The sequence below is a fragment of the Bubalus bubalis genome, chromosome 11 (genome assembly GCF_019923935.1).
Source record: "Bubalus bubalis isolate 160015118507 breed Murrah chromosome 11, NDDB_SH_1, whole genome shotgun sequence".
Taxonomy (NCBI): Eukaryota; Metazoa; Chordata; class Mammalia; order Artiodactyla; family Bovidae; genus Bubalus; species Bubalus bubalis.
The window spans coordinates 78,204,945-78,224,951 of NC_059167.1; the positions used below are offsets into that span (position 1 = coordinate 78,204,945).

Sequence of the window (20,007 nt, forward strand, 5' to 3'; positions counted from 1 at the left end):
CAGATCAGCAGCAACATGAGTGAATAATCATAGTCCCTGGAGCCCTGCACCAAGCCCCAAAACATAAAAACTGTGGCTGCTTCACCAAAACGACCTTCCAAATGTCACACAAATTTCTTTTCTGGCCAACCCTAACCCAGAAAAATACGGGAAGCACATTCTGGGAAAGATATTTCCAGTTATTTAAGAGAGTACAAAGCTGCTACAGTATCCTCTTTGTTAACTTGGCATCCATCTGTGCTCTTTAACAGCTTTTGAATAAAGACCATAGCAAAACTATGCTTCTTGCTAATGTTGTTGTTGCTGTTCAGTCACTAAGTCGTGTCTGACTCTTTGTGATCCCATAGACTGCAGGATCCTCTATCTCCCACTATCTTTTGGAGTTTGCTCAAATTCATGTCCACTGAGTTGGTGATACCATCCAACTGCCTCAACCTCTGCTGCTGTCTTCTTCTTTTGCCTTCATTCTTTCCCAGCATCAGGGTCTTTTGAGCCAATGAGTTGGCTTTTCTCACCAAGTGTCCAAAGTATTGAAGTTTCAGCTTCAGTATCAGTCCTTCCAATGAATATTCAGGGTTGATTTCCTTTAGGATTGACTGGTTTGATCTCTTTGCAATCCAAGGGACTCCCAAGAGTCTTCTTCATCACCACACTTCTTGCTAATATGATGCAAAATTCCTCATTCAACCCAAAACATTGTAAACATATCCTGCGAAGATTATAGCAAGTCTGTTTATCCCTTTATGGGTGATGTTATTTTCTTTTCTACCTAAGACATACCCTCCCATTGAATTATGTATCTTCACTACTGAGATATAATAACATATAACATTGACTTATATTAGCATGTCTTATGTTACTACATGTAGGCAAATTGGAGAAGGGAGTTAAAATTGGTTAATGTAATACATAAATATATTATATCAAATTGAAAAACAAATTTTCATTAGTATTACTGTTATTTCTGCAAATGACCTCATGATCTGGGAAAAATCAAGATCTTGATCTGGGAAAAATCAAGGGCAGGAGAAGATGGCAACAGAGGATGATATGGTTGGATGGCATCATCGACTCAATGAACACGTGAGTGAAAGTCACTCAGCTGTGTCCAAATCTTTACAAACTCATGGACTATACAGTCCATGGAATTCTCCAGGCCAGAATACTGAAGTGAGTAGCCTTTCCCTTCTCCAGGGGATCTTCCCAACCCAGGGATTGAATACAGGTCTCCCACATTGCAGGTGGATTCTTTACCAGCTGAGCCACCAGGGAAGCCCAAGAATTCTGGAGTGGGTAACCTATCCCTTCTCCAGTGGATCTTCCCGATCCAGGAATCCATATGGGGTCTCCTGCATTGCAGGCAGATTCTTTACCAATTGAGCTACCAGGAGACGTGAGTTTGAGCATATTCTAGGAGATAGTGAAGGACAGGGAAGCCTGGCATGCTGCAGTCCATGAGGTCGCAAAGAGCTGGACACAACTTAGCAACTGAACAACAACAATAACAACAAAAATTTAATATGGGAAACCCTGAAAACACTCTTATCAGATTACAATGGGAAGAAATTCAACCCTGGTAAGAACAGGGAGGAAACAGAACACGAAATACTCAAGAAAGGATTTGTTCCAGTTGTTGACCTCCAGGTGATGTTGCAGAAACTTTAAATGTCACCTTTGATAAAAGCTCCATTTCACTCCTCTGAGCTTCTGTACCTCACAGCTCACTGAGGTGTACATTTGAATAGGCTCAGCACCAGCAGCAGTAATTGTCAAGGATGCATTTCTTCCTGATAGTCACTAGAACTTGCTTACATTGGGATCTTTTGAATCTCAGATTTCCCTGTAATAAAGACTCAGCACCCTCTGACACATTCCTTCCTGCTCCTCAGGGGAGATCTTCCACAAGATGGAAGTCAACTGCCTTCCTGCATAGCCATGTTTTTCACTACCCTTCTCATGTTGGGAATGCTCTTCATAGGGAATCAATAACATTATATTGCATGCTCCTGCCTCTATAGACCAGAGTTCTGGTTGAAATCTGAATAGAGACACTGTCTCATTACACGCAGGTCTGTCCTGGTCTCACTGATTCAGCACTGATGCTGCAGGAAGAACTGGAGGCCAGTTAGTGACCTGCCTGACAGCCACATCACTGGCTCTAAGAGGCCCCCTGAAGTGGAGGTGCAACTATACCTACCTCTAGTGAACTTCCCTATCTCTTCCTGTATGTCTAGACAATATAGAGTATGAAGGTAAAAAGACTTTCTTTATCTAGCGGTGGCCTATAACAGGCATTCTAGGTTAAACATATTGCTTTGGCAAAGTTTCAAGTGACCCACTCAGGTTGCTCCTCTCCTCTTTTCTCTCTTCTAATTTAATTTCTCTAACACCCACTGTGTGCACAATAATAATGATTGATTCTTAAATTTTATTTTATTTTTAAACTTTACACAACTGTATTAGTTTTGCCAAATATCAAAATGAATCCGCCACAGGTATACATGTGTTCCCCATCCTGAACCCTCCTCCCTCCTCCCTCCCCATTCCATCCCTCTGGGTCGGATTCTTAATCAACTATATTTTATACACTATTTCTCACAATTCCTTTAGTAAGCATTTGCAATAATCTTGAACTGTCCATCTGATCCCCATGCCTACAGATCACTTCAATTTTACCTCAGTGAAAATAAACAGGTTCTCATTTTCCACCCTTTTTACCTTGAAATCCACATACACAGAAACCTTATTATTCATAGAGTCTGAGAAAAAGCACAGAGTTGATTTTCATATGTTTTAAAACACTTCTTTTAAAATAACCTACTAGAGGTAAAAAGTGGAATACAAATAGCATAACCAACAGTTGGAATATATTTAGTATAAAATAGATAATTAATTGAAAGCTGCAATATAAACACCCATACTGGTGTTCTGTGAGGAACTAGATCATTGGAAGAGGCTCGAGAGGGAGGAGATACATATACAATATTGACTGATTCGTGTTGTTGTAAGGCAGAAATGGACACAACAATGTAAAGTGATTATCCTCTAATTTAAAAAATGATAAAATAAAATGTATTTAAACCTCAAATTTTATTTAAAATTACATGTTTTTAAATTAATTAATTTATTTTAATTGGAGGGCAATTATTTTATAATATTGTAGTGGTTTTTGCCATACTTTGACATAAATCAGTTTTAACAATAGTAAAATAAAGCTATTAGTTTTAATAAAAGTAAAACTATTTACAATTCTACTTTCAGTGCTCATCAAGAGACAAAAAATAATAAGACTCTTTATGTAGGTTTGGTCTAAAATACATATGTATAATTTAAAAGTAAAGCTGTTTAATACTGCAAAATGTTCCAGCCAAGACTGCTATGAATACTGTGTTGATTCATGAGCACCCTTCAGAAGCACAGGTGAGTGCATAAGAGACGCCAAAGGAAAATAAAAAAAAAGAATCCTGAGAACTCCTGGGAAATAATATTTCATTTTGCAAGAATCTCCTGCATCCATGCCAGCCAGATAATTAAATTTTTGTTTTCTCTGCCCTAAAATCCTCCACAAATTCCAAATCATGTCAGCCTTTTTTGCAAAGTTCTTAGAAAATGCCCCTCAAGTCCTAAACTATTGATCTTTCTATTTGCCACTCTCCTCCATTCCTCTCCAGTCCATTCTGAACTGGTTGAGGTGGGAGGGCGGGGCTTCCTGTCACAAAGTGAGGGCATGAACAGGATTTGTTGGGTGAGCTGATTGGCTGCAGGAGCAGGAACATTGGCACAAGGATTTATGACACTCACCCCCTCAGGGCTTATTTAAGTATCTTACAGTGAAAATGTCTCAACAAGAAGAGGAAGCATCATGAAGGGACTAGCAGGCACTGTCCTGGGGCTTTGTTTGCCCAGGTTTGCTGTGAGTTGGGGCTGCCCCACAGGGAATCTGAAGGAATGAGGCTCTGTTGTATTGTTAAGGGAAAGAGAGGAGCTGACAAGTCCTGCAGACTTTCTATCCTATTCACCATCTATGCGGATTGAGGGGGGCACTTTCAGGGTTTAGTAAGAGTTAAGTGACCCTTGCCTGTGACAGTTTCTCTTTCCTCACCAGGTGTGCGAGGGGTGGATGTGAAGCAGAGTGCCCCAGCCCTGATCCAGGAGGAAGCCAACTCCATGCTTTGCAGTAATTTTCCCACTTCCCCACAGAGTGTGAATTGGTATCTTAAGAACCCTGGGGGCCACCTCATCAACCTGGTTTATATTCCTTCAGGGACAAAACAGGATGGAAGATTAAAGGGCACCACAGTCCTTATAGAACGTCATAGCTTATTGCACATGTCCCCTTTGCAGACCACAGACTCAATTACTTCTGTATCGTGCAGCACAGTGTTGCCCAGGCACCTGCAGTGTGTACTCAAACCCTTTTTGGAGCCTAGCTCTTCCTCCAGCCACAGTCACATCATGAGGCCACCACAGGGCATTTGCAGTACTTAGTATTTCTTACCTACATTGGTATAGTTATAACCACAAACACTTTTCAGCCCTACAGATTTGGGATTTGGTCTTTTCCCTTCTCAATCTGTATCTCCTTCTGCACTAGAATCTCTAAACTGTAACTAAAAGAATGGCTGATAAGAAGACAGAATTAAATATTTCCCATCCAAAACAGTAAACATTGAAAGCAACTAAAAGAAGAGAGAAATCTCTCCAGTAAAGATATTATCCAGCTTGGTTAGGTGTCTCAAGAATGTTCAGGTCTGTCTCACCATGATGTGTCCCAACAGGCAACTGCAAGCACTGGTATCCCATCCTATGAGTGCGGCCAAGTGAACAGAAAATATTTGCTCAATGTTTAGTATGAATTTGATCACTTACAAAATATTTCTTACAGTTCTGGAGGCAAGAAATCTAAAATCTGTTTTGCTGTGTATAGTCAAGGTCTTGGCAGGGTCGATTCCTTCCAGATTCTCTGAGGAAGAATCTGTTTCCTTTCATTTTGTAGCTTTTGGAAGCCACTTGGATTCCATGGCTCAAACCCCTTCTTGAATCACTCCATCATCTTACTTCCACCACCATGGCTTCCTCATCTCCTGGAATCAAATATCTTTCTGACTCTGTCCTATAAGGTATAAAAATTTAATACATAGAAATCTCAATTAAATAGAACTGGCAGAAGAGGGGGAGCTCTCCCAAACTGTGGACATCACAGAGGGCAAAGGGAAGATGAAAGAAGCCTCTTCTTCCCTGGTCAGGATGCAGCCAATGGAAAGTCAAAGGCACTCTGTTTACTATAACCCTCTCAATTTCCATGTCTTCTCTATAAAAGCATTTCCTTTCCTTGTCCAGTGGGGACTTGCATGTGGCTCCTCATGGTTGCTGATCTGGAACTGTGGTCCTTTGGTGATCTCCAATAAACTCATCTTTTGTGGGGAAATACCTGGCAGTCTGCCATTTGTTCCTGTGATTCTGTTTTTGTTCTATTTGTTCCTTTGTTTTGCTTTGCTTTTATATATCATATATAAGTAAAAACACACAGTATTTGTCTTTCACTGTCTGACTTATTTCACTAAATATCATACACTTCATATCTATCCATGTTGTTCCATTTGGCACGATTACATTCTTTTTTATATGTGATTAATATTCTATTGTGGGGTGTGTGTGTGTGTGTGTGTGTGTGTGTGTGTGTGTAGATAGATAGTTAGATGAAAGATCAGTATTTTCTCTATCCATTCATCTATGAATGAACACTTAGCTTGGTTCTGGATCTTTGTTATTGTAAATAATGCTGCTATAAACATTTGGGTGCAGATACAATTTGGAAGAGTTTTTGTTTTCTTTGGATAAATACCCAGGAGTGGAATTTCTGGATTATATGGTAGTTATCTTTTTAGTGTTTTGAGAGGAATCTCCGCAATGTTTCGCATAGTAGCTGCAGCAATTTCCAACCCAGCAGCAGTGCACTAGGGTTTCCTCTCCTCTGCATCCTCACCACACTTGTTATTTTTTTTTTTTTCTTTTGATGATAGCCATAGTGATAGATGTGAGGTGACAACTCATATTGATACAGATTTGCTCTTTTTCTGAATATTAGAGACTTTGGGCATCTTTTCATGTACCTGTTGGCTATCTCTTTGGAAAAATGGCTACTCAGGTCCTATGCCCATTTTTCAATCAGACTGTGTTTTTGATATTGAGGTACATGATGTCATTATGATTTTGGATATTAACCCCTTATTGCAAATATCTACTCCCATTCAGTAGTTTGCCATTTATTTTTGTTGATGGTTTCTTTGCTGTGTATTAGACTTTAGTTTGATTGGGTCCTATTTATTTATTTTTGCTTTTGTTTCCCTTGCCTTTGAGACAGAAAAAAAATTACAAAGAGAAACATCAATGAACATACTGTATAAATTTCCTTTGCGAGTTTTAAGGTTTCAGGTCTTACATCTCAGCCTTTAATCCATTTTGAGTGTATATTTGTATATGTTGTGAAAAAATGCTCTACTTTTGGTCTTTTCCCTATAGGTGTTCAGTATGGTCAACACCACTTACTGAAGAAACTTGTCTTTCCTCCATTTTAAGAAGCTGTATAAAGTCATTCAGAGTACTATCTCTTTATGGCCACAGAGGGGCAACGCTGCTTCAGAGAAGATTAACTTTTGTCCTACATACACAGATTTTTCAAGAAGCGTGAAAGGCTCCTTTAAATATCTATCAAATTTTTATCTCCAACTTTGCTTCAATTTACATCTATCATTCTTTTATGTATGTAGGTATCCATCCATCTACCTAAATAGTATCTTTGTATATTTTAGTTTAACAGTTTGAAAAATATGGTTTTGAAAATTAATATTTCTTTAAACAATCTGTTTTGTCCTCTGAGATTAAGGCCACATTAATTTCTCTAATATAAATTTGTAATGTTTTCACCCAGATACATCCCAAACTCCAATCATACTGAGTTAATCAGTGCCAGAATTCCCTTACCCCATTTTTTACTAAGAAATCTAGTGGTGATGTAAGTTCCAGTTCAAGCAGATCCTCCATCAGAACTACTCTCTGACTGAACCCAGAAGTGAGTCCATTATCATTTTCTTGGGTCCATCATATAGAAACACATTTCTCTTTAGTAGCTTTTATCTGAATGTACTTGAGTATTGGGAATGGGTAGGCTGAAGATTGCTACTTCTGTATCTTTCTTGAATGAGACCCAAGTACGAGCATTTACTAGGCACGAGTAAATATATATTGAAGACATGCATGAATGAGTGAATAAATGAAAGAGAAAACACACCAATAATTCAACAAACAATAAAAAGTCCCCTTAGAGAGCTGGAGTAGATGGGATTAGATTGAGGAGTGGGACTGGTTATTATTGTTTCCTGAACTGTGATGATGTTTTTCTTTGACAGTGTCTGCACTCCGATTCTGTGCGACCCCATAGATGGCAGCCAACCAGGCTCTCCCGTCTCCTGGATTCTCCAGGCAAGAACACTGGAGTGGGTTGCCATTTCCTTCTCCAATGCATTAAAGTGAAAAGTTAAAGTGAAGTCGCTTTAGTCATGTCCGACTCTTCGCGACCCCATGGACTGCAGCTTTCCAGGCTCCTCCATCCATGGGATTTTCCAGGCAAGAGTACTGGAGTGGAGTGCCATTGACAGTGTCTGAGATGATATCAAATACAGAGACCACAAACTCTTTTTTGTGCTTAAGAAAAATGAGCTCCTTAATTTCCGTCTCTATCCCCTGATGTGTTGTCATCAAAAACCAAATTGACTCTTCACATTTTTGTACTTTGCCTGTGAGGATAAGGTGTAATTCAGGATGAGAACTCCCAAAAATGTTTCATTACTGAATGATCATGGTCCCATATCTTCTGCATTCTGCAGAATTTTCCTAGCCAATCTTATCAGTTTGGAGATCAAATATCCTCCAGAACAGATTATTCCAGTGCTCCTTAGTTTATTTTCTCCATGCATATTCTTGGAAACATTTTATTTGCCTGATTTATATTTTAGAAGAAATATAAATTGAAATTGATCCAATTATATTTAATTAATTCTTAAGATCATGTAAAGTGTGGAAACATTGAACGATCGTGTTAAAATTTAAGTTCCATCAGGACAAAGGGACTATGATTCTTTATGTTCTGCTCCATAAGCTTTGCTTGAATGATATATTATGTCCCTTGTGTATTCGCAATAGACTTTAGTTAGTATTTGTAATAAAAAAGAAATACCCTGTAATGCTAATCTTGCAATTTTGTGGGAGGCCCTCTCTTCCCCATTGTAAACTAATCCTATTCCTATTAAAACATCAAACTCTCCTGATATATGATTTTTAACCTTCTAGGAGGTGTGAAGAAAAGGAAGAAGGGGACAGAGTGAGAGAAATTCTAACCTGGTCTTTATGCTTGTCAGGGGGGAATTTCTGATTCCCAATGAATTTAATTTTCAGTGATTCTAAATTAGCACCGAATGAGAAGTAGTACTTTTGAGAAAGATAGGTTTAAGGAAAGCACTTATGAAAGGGTGGGACCTACCAAAAGAATAAAAATAAGTATTAGTTTAAAGTCAGACTTCTACTTGGCTGAGAAGGGCAGAAGAGTTGCCACTGAGCACTGGTGCCAGAAACAATGGACAAGATACTGGGAGAATCATTTTCACTTCTGTGGCTTCAACTAGGCTGTGAGTTGTGGAGTAGAAAATCTAGGATATCTCATTAATTGGGGGGACTGGGAAAATTGGGTTACAAATAAGTTCATGCAGATATTCTTAAGAAATATATTTTATGGAACTAATGGCTTTTATTTGTTTAAACAGGGGTGAATGGACAACAAAAGGAAAAAAGTGACCAACAGCAGGTGAAACAGAGCCCTCGATCTTTGACAGTCCAGGAAGGAGAGATTTCCATTCTGAACTGTAGTTGTGAGAAGAGTGCAAGTAACTGCTTCCTATGGTACCAGCAATACCCTGGTAAAGCCCCTACATTCTTGGTAGACATACATTCAGTTGTGAATGAAGTGGAAGAGGGAAGATTCACCATTTCCCTCAATAAGAGTGCCAAACAGCTCTCCTGCACATCGCAACTTCCCAGCCTGGAGACTCAGCCACCTACTTCTGTGCAGCAAGTGCACAGTGCTCCCCAGGCACCTGCAGCCTGTACCCAGATCTGCAGCCAAGGCTCCAGACACACCCTGCTGTGCAGATGAAATACACACACAGACACACAATTTGTTTCTGCATAAAAAGTCTTAATATATTTAGGAGAACTGACATTATATAGAATTTATATTTTGACCAAAATGGAAATGATATGGAAAATTAAGTCCAAAGAGACATCTCTAGAAACTCCCAAATAGTTCATATATATTTAAAACCTATAACTTTAAAACAGCCTAGGTTAAAGAAACAATTACAATGGATATTAGAAGATATTTTGAAAGTAAATGTTGTGACAGCACATTAAATATGTATGAGATGCAGCTAAAATAATACATAGAAGGAAATTTATCCTTTTAAATACTTATATTACTAAAGAAAAAAGGTTGATAAACTACTATCAAGGCTTTCAAGAAAAGATGATAGAAAAGCAAATTAAACCCAACATAAACTGAAAGAAGTAAAAAATGCAATGTCTAATTGGTGAAATACAAATAAATCTATGGAGATAACCATGAAATACAGAGTTAATTTTGTTAAAATAATTAATAAACTTGATATATTCCTAGGTAGAATTATCAAAGGAAAAAAGAAAAAATACAAATTATAAATATAATAAAAAAAAGAGAACTATTCTGCAGGTTCTGTTACATTCTAAGGAAATGAAAGTGTATCATTAACAAGTTTATGTTACTGAGTCATTGTATAGAAGTGGATCCACACAGGTCTGGAAAGCTTATATTTTGACAAAATGCAAAGACAATTCTATAGAGGTAGCAAAGTGGTTTTTTTAAAAAAATGAATTTATTTATTTTAATTGGAGGCTAATTACTTTACAATATTGTAGTGGTTTTTGCCAAACATTGACATGAATCAGCCATGGGTGTACGTGTGTCCCCCATCCTGAACCCCGATCCCACCTCCCTCCCCTTCCTGTCCCTCTGGGTTGTCCTAGTGCACTGGCTTTGAGTGCCCTGTTTCATGCGTTGAACTTGGACTGGTCATCCATTTCATATATGGTAATATACATGTTTCAATGCTATTCTTTCAGATCATCCCTCCCTCGCCTTCTTCACAGAGTCCAAAAGTCTGTTCTTTATATCTGTGTCTCTTTTGCTGTCTCACATGTAGGGTCATTGTTGCCATCTTTCTAAATTCCATATATATGCATTAATATACTGTACTGGTGTTTTTCTTTCTGACTTACTTCACTCTGTATAATAGGCTCCAGTTTCATCTACCTCATTAGAACTTATTCAAATGTGTTATTTTTAATGTCTGAGAAATACTCCATTGTGTATATGTACAACTGTCTTATCCATTCATCTGCCGATGGACATCTAGGTTGCTTCTGTGTCCTAGCTATTGTAAACAGTGCTGTGATGAATATCAGGGTACACGTGTCTCTTTCAATTCTAGAGCAGTGTCTCTTTCAATTCTAGAGCAGTAACATAGTTTTATAAGCAAATGAGATTAGGACAATTGGATATTCTTGGGAAACAATTGAAACTTGATCTAAAGTTCACACCTTATACAAAAATTTGAGTACAGTCTCAAAATGAACCATACATCCAGGTATAAAATGTAACATTACAAATCTTTTAGGAAAAACAAAAGAATATCTTCATGACCTATGTCTGGACAAAAAGACTTTTGACATGACACCAAAAGCACAATCCATAAAAAAAAAAAACAGATTTCATCAAAATTAAAAATGTTTGATAAGGAAAAAGATAAACCACAGAATTGCAGGAAATATTTGTAAATAGATTTTCATCAAAAGACTGTATTCTGAATATAATGAACTCTCTGAACTCACCAGGAAGAAAGCAAACAATCCAGTTGAAACCTGGATAAAAGATTCACACAGACACTTTACCAAAAAGCTATCTGGTAATGAAATAAGAATATAAAGAGATGATTAGCATTATTAGTAATTAAGGAAATGCAAATTAAGCCACAAAGAGATATCACTTCACATTTCTCACAGGCTAAAATTAAAAAATGCTAACAATGCCATGTTCTGGCAAAACTGCAGATAAATTGGATAACTCATACGTTGCTGGTGGGTAAGTGGTCCAGCCATTCTGGAAAAATGTTCAGCAGTTTCACCTAAACTTAAATATTCACTTGCCTTATAGCTCAGCAATCACACTCCTGGGTATTAATGCTTGAAAAATGAAAATCTTATATTCATTCAAAATCTGTACTTGAATATTCATAGCAGCTCTGTTTCTGATGATCAAAAACTGGAAACCAGCCAAATGTTCTTCAATGGGTGAATAGACAAATAAATCCACTGTAATACATCTGTACAATGACATAATATTTATAGATTTTTCTCAACTTGCAACAGAATTGTGTCTCAGTAAACCATTTTCAGTTGAGAGGATCATAAATGGAAAATGCATTTAATATACCTAACCCACTGAATTGAACCCAGTCTACCTTAAAGGTGCTCAACCCTGACATTAACCTACAGCTGGGCGAAATCATCTAACACAAAGTCTGTTTTATATTAAAGTGTTGAAAATTTCATATAATTTATTAAGTACTGTACTGAAAGTGGGGATTACAAGGTGGCTCTAATGGATAAAGAATCTGCCTGCTAAAGCAGAGACATAAGAGATGCAGGTTAAATGCCTGGATCAGGAAGATCCCCTGGAGGAGGGCACAGCACCACACTCCAGTATTCTTGCCTGGAGAATCCCATGGACAGAGGACCCTGGTGGGCTACAGTCCATACAATCTCAAAGAGTCGGACACAACTGCAGGAACTTAACACACACACACTGAAAGTAAAAAACAGAATGGTTGTACGAGTACAGAGTGAATGTAAGTGTGTAAGTTGTTTACTCTCATGATCTCAGGGCTGGCCAGGAGCTCAGCTCACTGCTGCTGCCCAGAACCACCAGGGAACATTGTACCACATGTTACTAGCATGGGAAAAGATCATATTTAAAAATTCAAAGTACAGTTTCTAGTTTATCCTGAAAGTTCATCACTGTCTTGCCACTGTAAGGTAAAGAAATCCAAAATCAGAACATCATAAGATGGTAACAGTCTGTAGTGATTAAAAGAAGCAGACTACTGATACGTGCAATAGCCCAGATGGGGCTTTCTTGGTGGCTCAGTGGTAAGCAATCCACCTGCCAAGTAGGAAACGTGGGTTTGAACTCTGGGTCAAGAAGATCCCCTGGAGAAGGAAAAGGCAACTCACTTCAGTATTCATGCCTGGAAAATTCCATAGACAGAGGAGCCTGGTGGGCTACAGTATATGGGGTCACAAAAGAGTCAAACAGGACTTAGAGACTAAATAACAATAGCCTAGATGGATCTCAGGATGTTATGCTGAATGAAAAAGTAGTCAATCTCAGAGGACACATGGTATATGATTACACTTATTGGATTATTATGATGCTTACACAGTGTGATTTTGCTTAAACAACATTCTCAAAGGCACAAAATATAAAGATGAAAAGGAGATGAGTAGTTAGCAGGGTTATTAAGAGTTGCAGGGATGGGGAGGGTATTCAAAGAGGATTTTTTTAGAGATGTGAAACAATTTTGTGTCATGATCTCAGTGGTGATATGAACTGAACTGACTGAACTGACAATATTTTATCAGATCAGATCAGACCAGATCAGTCGCTCAGTCATGTCCGACTCTTTGTGACCCCATGAATCGCAGAATGCCAGGCCTCCCTGTCCATCACCAACTCCTGGAATTCACTGAGACTCATGTCCATCGAGTCAGTGATGCCATCTAGCCATCTCGTCCTCTGTTGTCCCCTTCCCTTCTTGCCCCCAATCCCTCCCAGCATCAGAGTCTTTTCCAATGAGTCAACTCTTTGCATGAGGTGGCCAAACTACTGGAGTTTCAGCTTTAGCATCATTCCTTCCAAAGAAATCCCAGGGCTGATCTCCTTCAGAATGGACTGGCTGGATCTCCTTGCAGTCCAAGGAACTCTCAAGAGTCTTCTCCAACACCACAGTTCAAAAGCATCAATTCTTCGGCGCTCAGCCTTCTTCACAGTCCAAATCTCACATCCATATATGACCACAGGAAAAACCATAGCCTTGACTAGATGGACCTTTGTTGGCAAAGTAATGTCTCTGCTTTTGAATATGCTATCTAGGTTGGTCATAACTTTCCTTCCAAGGAGTAGGCGTGTTTTAATTTCATGGCTGTAAGTCACCATCTGCAGTGATTTTGGAGCCTCAAAAAATAAAGTCTGACACTGTTTCCCCATCTATTTCCCATGAAGTGATGGGACCGGATGCCATGATCTTCGTTTTCTGAATGTTGAGCTTTAAGCCAACTTTTTCACTCTCCACTTTCACTTTCATCAAGAGGCTTTGTAGTTCCTCTTCACTGTCTGCCATAAGGGTGGTGTCATCTGCATATCTGAGGTTATTGATATTTCTCCCGGCAATCTTGATTCCAGCTTGTGTTTCTTCCAGTCCAGCATTTCTCATGATGTATTCTGCATAGAAGTTAAATAAGCAGGGTGACAATATACGGCCATGACATACTCCTTTTCCTATTTGGAACCAGTCTGTTGTTCCATGTCCAGCTCTAACTGTTACTTCCTGACCTGCATACAAAGTTCTCAAGAGGTAGATCAGGTGATCTGGCATTCCCATCTCTTTCAGAATTTTCAACAGTTTATTGTGAGCCACACAGTCAAAGGCTTTGGCATAATCAATAAAGCAGAAATAGATGTTTTTCTGGAACTCTCTTGCTTTTTCCATGATCCAGCGGATGTTGGCAATTTGATCTCTGGTTCCTCTGCCTTTTCTAAAACCAGCTTGAACATCAGGAAGTTCACGGTTCACATATTGCTGAAGCCTGGCTTGGAGAATTTTGAGCATTACTTTACTAGCATGTGAGATGAGTGCAATTGTGCGGTAGTTTGAGCATTCTTTGGCATTGCCTTTCTTTGGGATTGGAATGAAAACTGATCTTTTTCCAGTCCTGTGGCCACTGCTGAGTTTTCCAAATTTGCTGGCATATTGAGTGCAGCACTTTCACAGCATCATCTTTCAGGATTTGGAATAGCTCAACTAGAATTCTATCACCTCCACTAGCTTCGTTCATAGTGACACTTTCTGAGGCCCACTTGACTTCACATTCCAGGATGTCTGGCTCTAGGTCAGTGATCACATCATTGTGATTATCTGGGTCGTGAAGATCTTTTTTGTACAGTTCTTCTGTGTATTCTTGCCGTCTCTTCTTTTTTTTTTAATTTTATTTTATTTTATTATTTTTTTTATTTTTAAACTTTACATAACTGTATTAGATTTGCCAAATATCAAAATGAATCCACCACAGGTTTACATGTGTTCCCCATCCTGAACCCTCCTCCCTCCTCCCTCCCCATTCCATCCCTCTGGGTCGTCCCAGTGCACCAGCCCCAAGCATCCAGTATCGTGCATCGAACCTGGACTGGCAACTCATTTCATACATGATATTTTACATGTTTCAATGCCATTCTCCCAAATCTTCCCACCCTCTCCCTCTCCCACAGAGTCCATAAGACTGTTCTATACATCAGTGTCTCTTTTGCTGTCTCGTACACAGGGTTATTGTTACCATCTTTCTAAATTCCATATATATGCGTTAGTATACTGTATTGGTGTTTTTCTTTCTGGCTTACTTCACTCTGTATAATAGGCTCCAGTTTCATCCACCTCATTAGAACTGATTCAAATGTATTCTTTTTAATGGCTGAATAATACTCCATTGTGTATATGTACCACAGCTTGCTTATCCATTCATCTGCTGATGGACATCTAGGTTTCTTCCATGTCCTGGCTATTATAAACAGTGCTGCGATGAACATTGGGGTACTCGTGTCTCTTTCCCTTCTGGTTTTCTCAGTGTGTATGCCCAGCAGTGGGATTGCTGGATCATAAGGCATGTCTATTTCCAGTTTTTTAAGGAATCTCCATACTGTTCTCCATAGTGGCTGTACTAGTTTGCATTCCCACCAACAGTGTAAGAGGGTTCCCTTTTCTCCACACCCTCTCCAGCATTTATTACTTGTAGACTTTTGGATTGCAGCCATTCTGACTGGTGTGAAATAAGAAATTAACAATAACACAATAATAGTGGGAGACTTTAATACCCCACTCACACCTATGGATAGATCAACTAAACAGAAAATTAACAAGGAAACACAAACTTTAAACGATACAATAGACCAGTTAGACCTAATTGATATCTATAGGACATTTCATCCCAAAACAATGAATTTCACCTTCTTCTCAAGCGCACATGGAACCTTCTCCAGGATAGATCACATCCTGGGCCATAAAGCTAGCCTTGGTAAATTCAAAAAAATAGAAATCATTCCAAGCATCTTTTCTGACCACAATGCAGTAAGATTAGATATCAATTACAGGAGAAAAACTATTAAAAAATCCAACATATGGAGGCTGAACAACACGCTGCTGAATAACCAACAAATCACAGAAGAAATCAAAAAAGAAATCAAAATTTGCATAGAAACGAATGAAAATGAAAACACAACAACCCAAAACCTGTGGGACACGGTAAAAGCAGTCCTAAGGGGAAAGTTCATAGCAATACAGGCACACCTCAAGAAACAAGAAAAAAGTCAAATAAATAACCTAACTCTACACCTAAAGCAACTAGAAAAGGAAGAAATGAAGAACCCCAGGGTTAGTAGAAGGAAAGAAATCTTAAAAATTAGAGCAGAAATAAATGCAAAAGAAACAAAAGAGACCATAGCAAAAATCAACAAAACCAAAAGCTGGTTCTTTGAAAGGATAAATAAAATTGACAAACCATTAGCCAGACTCATCAAGAAACAAAGGGAGAAAAATCAAATCAATAACATTAGAAATGAAAATGGAGAGATCACAACAGACAACACAGAGATACAAAGGATCATAAGAGACTACTATCAACAATTATATGCCAATAAAATGGACAACGAGGAAGAAATGGACAAATTCTTAGAAAAGTACAACTTTCCAAAACTCGATCAGGAAGAAATAGAAAATCTTAACAGACCCATCACAAGCACGGAAATTGAAACTGTAATCAAAAATCTTCCAGCAAACAAAAGCCCAGGTCCAGACGGCTTCACAGCTGAATTCTACCAAAAATTTAGAGAAGAGCTAACACCTATCCTGCTCAAACTCTTCCAGAAAATTGCAGAGGATGGTAAACTTCCAAACTCATTCTATGAGGCCACCATCACCCTAATACCAAAACCTGACAAAGATCCCACAAAAAAAGAAAACTACAGGCCAATATCACTGATGAACATAGAGGCAAAAATCCTTAACAAAATTCTAACAGACAGAATCCAACAACACATTAAAAAGATCATACACCATGACCAAGTGGGCTTTATCCCAGGGATGCAAGGATTCTTCAATATCCGCAAATCAATCAAAGTAATACACCACATTAACAAATTGAAAAATAAAAACCATATGATTATCTCAATAGATGCAGAGAAAGCCTTTGACAAAATTCAACATCCATTTATGATCAAAACTCTCCAGAAAGCAGGAATAGAAGGAACATACCTCAACATAATCAAAGCTATATATGACAAACCCACAGCAAACATTATCCTCAATGGTGAAAAATTGAAAGCATTTCCTCTAAAGACAGGAACAAGACAAGGGTGCCCACTTTCACCATTACTATTCAACATAGTTTTGGAGGTTTTGGCCACAGCAATCAAAGCAGAAAAAGAAATAAAAGGAATCCAAATTGGAAAAGAAGAAGTAAAGCTCTCACTGTTTGCAGATGACATGATCCGTCTCTTCTTAATATCTTCTGCTTCTGTTTGGTCCATACCATTTCTGTCCTTTATCAGGCCCATCTTTGCGTGAAATGTTCCTTTGGTATCTCTAATTTTCTTGAAGAGATCTCTAGTCTTTCCCATTCTGTTGTTTCCCTCTAGAGTGATGTATGAAAACATAAGAGTGTATATCAAAATTGATGTATAAGGTTATGATATTTTGCTAAAATTGTATTAATATCAATTTCTTGATAGATATGAAATAAATATCAGATTTCAAAAGAATAATATTTTATTCTGATTATAATTTCATTTAATATATATCACTGAATAGGCTCTGAAATTCAGAGGGGCTGATTTTCTAAAATCATTTCATGTTGCAGGGATTTTATTTATTGAAAAATCTAAGTAGAGCCCTGGACCTCAGTGAAAAAAAAAAAAAAAGATACATTAATTATTTTGGATAAGATTGCTTTTCTCCCAGAAGGCCTAAGATCTGTGAGTGTTTTAAAACAGTCAATAGATTCTGAATGGAGAAAAGTAAGTATAAGCTAGATGAATGACCAATCAGTAGATTTCAAGAAAGTTTCGTAGGCAACTTTATACAAAACTATATACAAAATTATATCTTAAACAGGATGGCAAATAATTGTACTAAATAATTACCAGTGTATGTCAACTTGTTTAACCTTTAGTTCCCCTCAATTCAAATCTTTAATATCAATTGCCTTTTTCAAGCCCTTTTTCAGGATCTGACAAATTTAATGACCAGGGAAACATGAGTAGACAAAGTAAAAGTTTGTGGTGAGCCAAACTTTTTTCCATCTGAGCACAGACCAGCTGGTCTAGGAACATGACAAATGCCACTTCCTGTCTGGGGGAGGAGCCACACAGGAACCAGGTACTGTGTATACGTGCTGCCAGGCACTTAAAGACACTGAAATCTTAGCTTGAAGCAGAATTAAACACATTTGTGCAAGGGAATCCATGCCTCATGCTGCACTCCAGCCTGCTCTGGGTGTTCCTGGCCGTCACCTTCTCTGGTAGGGATGCTTCCAAACATGGGTGCACGTGTTCAGGGTGAAAGGACTGCACACAGGCACATGGAGCTTCACAGGGACTTAGGGAAGAAAGGAGATTGGAGAAAAGCAAGCATCTTAGGATTTCAGTTAGGTTTGTAAATATTTGGGTCTAAAATAGGTCTAATTTCTACATTATTTTGTTCAGTATTTCAGCTCTGCTTTCTTCTTTTTTCCACAGGATCTGGTGTGGCCCAGAGTGTTACTCAAGACCAGCCAGACATACTCAGTGAAGTGGGGAAGGCAGTCACCCTGAACTGTCAGTATGAAACAAGTTGGGACATGTTCCACTACTACATTTTTTGGTACAAGCAGATTCCCAGTGGACAGATGACTTATCTTATTCGTCAGCATTCAGATGATGGGAATGCAAGAGACAGCCGCTACTCTGTAAATTTCCAGAAAGCTCATAAGTCCATCAGCCTCACCATTTCAGACTTAGAGCTGGAAGATTCTGCAAAGTACTTCTGTCTTCTCTTGGACTCACAGTGCTTGAAGTAATAGGAAAAGCTGAACAAAAACCCCAGAAGTAAATAAAAGAGAGACCCCCTGCTGCAGGACCCCAGCTGAAATGCACACCTGCAGATCCCAGGCAAGAAATGGTAGTCTTGCAGGTGCTTCATCTGTAGTCTGGATCAAAGGATTTAATTCTAAATAAAAGCTTCTTTGATGTCATTTGGAAGCAGGTGTCCAGAGTGACTGTTGGCTAATACGGTCTCCTCTTGAATTCTTGACTTTAAGTCAATCATACAGAAGATGTGTAAAGTTGTCTAAAGCTGTAAACTTGCTCCATAATAATTTAAAGTGACAGTTTCACTAAAATACATTCACATCACAAATCTGGGTATAGTTATCATGAATAATCATGAAAATCATTTCCTTAGTCCTTTCTTCTTAGAGTTGTGTCACTTAAGGTACAATCAGAGAAGCAGAACCATTAGTGGTGTCTGTTGAATAAGAAATTAGTTATAAAGACTAGAATTCAGGCAATTTTTGGTCTGGTAGAAGAGTGTATACAAAGCTATTATATTAGTATATGGTGTTGAGACTGAATTTAGTGTTAGTTGGTTGGAGTAATATTTGTAGAAGAATATTGGATAGAGACTGAAGCATGGACGAACTGTGACTCAGAATGACATGTTAGAACCATGAAGATAATGGAGCTCACAAAGACACACTAAAACTTGTCTATGTCTCACCTCCCTCTATTTCACAGTAGTGGGTGATCTTAGGAGAAGTAGGTGTCATTTGGCATCATGCTTACATACATACTTGGCCCAATGAGGAGGAGATTTGGTTGGAAGTGAAGGAGTTGTGAGTCAACAATAAAATGAACTATCATATCATCAGTAACATGTGTGAGTAACCATAGTTCCTGGAGCCCTGCACCAAACCCCCAAACATAAAAACTATGGCTGCTTCATCACAACTATCTTCCAAATGTTAGACAAGTTCCTTTGGTGGCCAACCCTAACTCAGAGCAATATGGGAAGCACATTCTGGGAAAGATGTTTTCAGTTAGTTAAGATAGATCAAAGCTGCTACAGTACCCTCTTTGGTAACTTGTCATCCATCTGTACTCTTTTAACCACTTTTGAATAAGGATGATTGGAAAGCTATGCTTCTTGCTCATGTTGCTGTTGCTGTTCAGTTACTAAGTTGTGTCTGACTGTTGCCGGAGTCTAGCTCCAGCAGCCAGGGATTCAACCTGAAGGGAGGAACGGTGTCGGCGAGTAATGAGACAGCCTCTCAGTTTTTTTGGACTGCCTATTTATTTCAAGTTTAAGAGTCTGTTTTATACTTTTACAAAAACATTAGGTCAGGGGTTTGACATTTTCAGCTCCCCTTCACCCAGATTTATTATCTCCATAAATCATTGTTGCTCTTCAGAGTTCCTGCTTCAGCGATTCTCTCCAAATCAGCTTTACCATCTATTATCCACTTCCTCTTATGTGTCCTATAGTTAACTTGTGATTACATTGT

At 38.5% G+C, this 20,007-nt stretch overlaps 2 pseudogenes and 1 gene segment (V, D, J or C); all 3 read left to right on the forward strand.

Moving 5' to 3' along the window:
* The first annotated feature begins 3,862 nt into the window (after nucleotides 1-3,862).
* On the forward strand, nucleotides 3,863-4,430 carry LOC112577816 (annotated as a pseudogene).
* Nucleotides 4,431-8,632: 4,202 nt separating this feature from the next.
* LOC123328315 lies at nucleotides 8,633-9,282 on the forward strand (annotated as a pseudogene).
* Nucleotides 9,283-17,864: 8,582 nt separating this feature from the next.
* LOC102390293 lies at nucleotides 17,865-18,570 on the forward strand. The segment is given in 2 exon segments: nucleotides 17,865-17,988; nucleotides 18,206-18,570. Coding segments are annotated over 2 exon segments (369 nt in total).
* The last annotated feature ends 1,437 nt before the right edge of the window (nucleotides 18,571-20,007 follow it).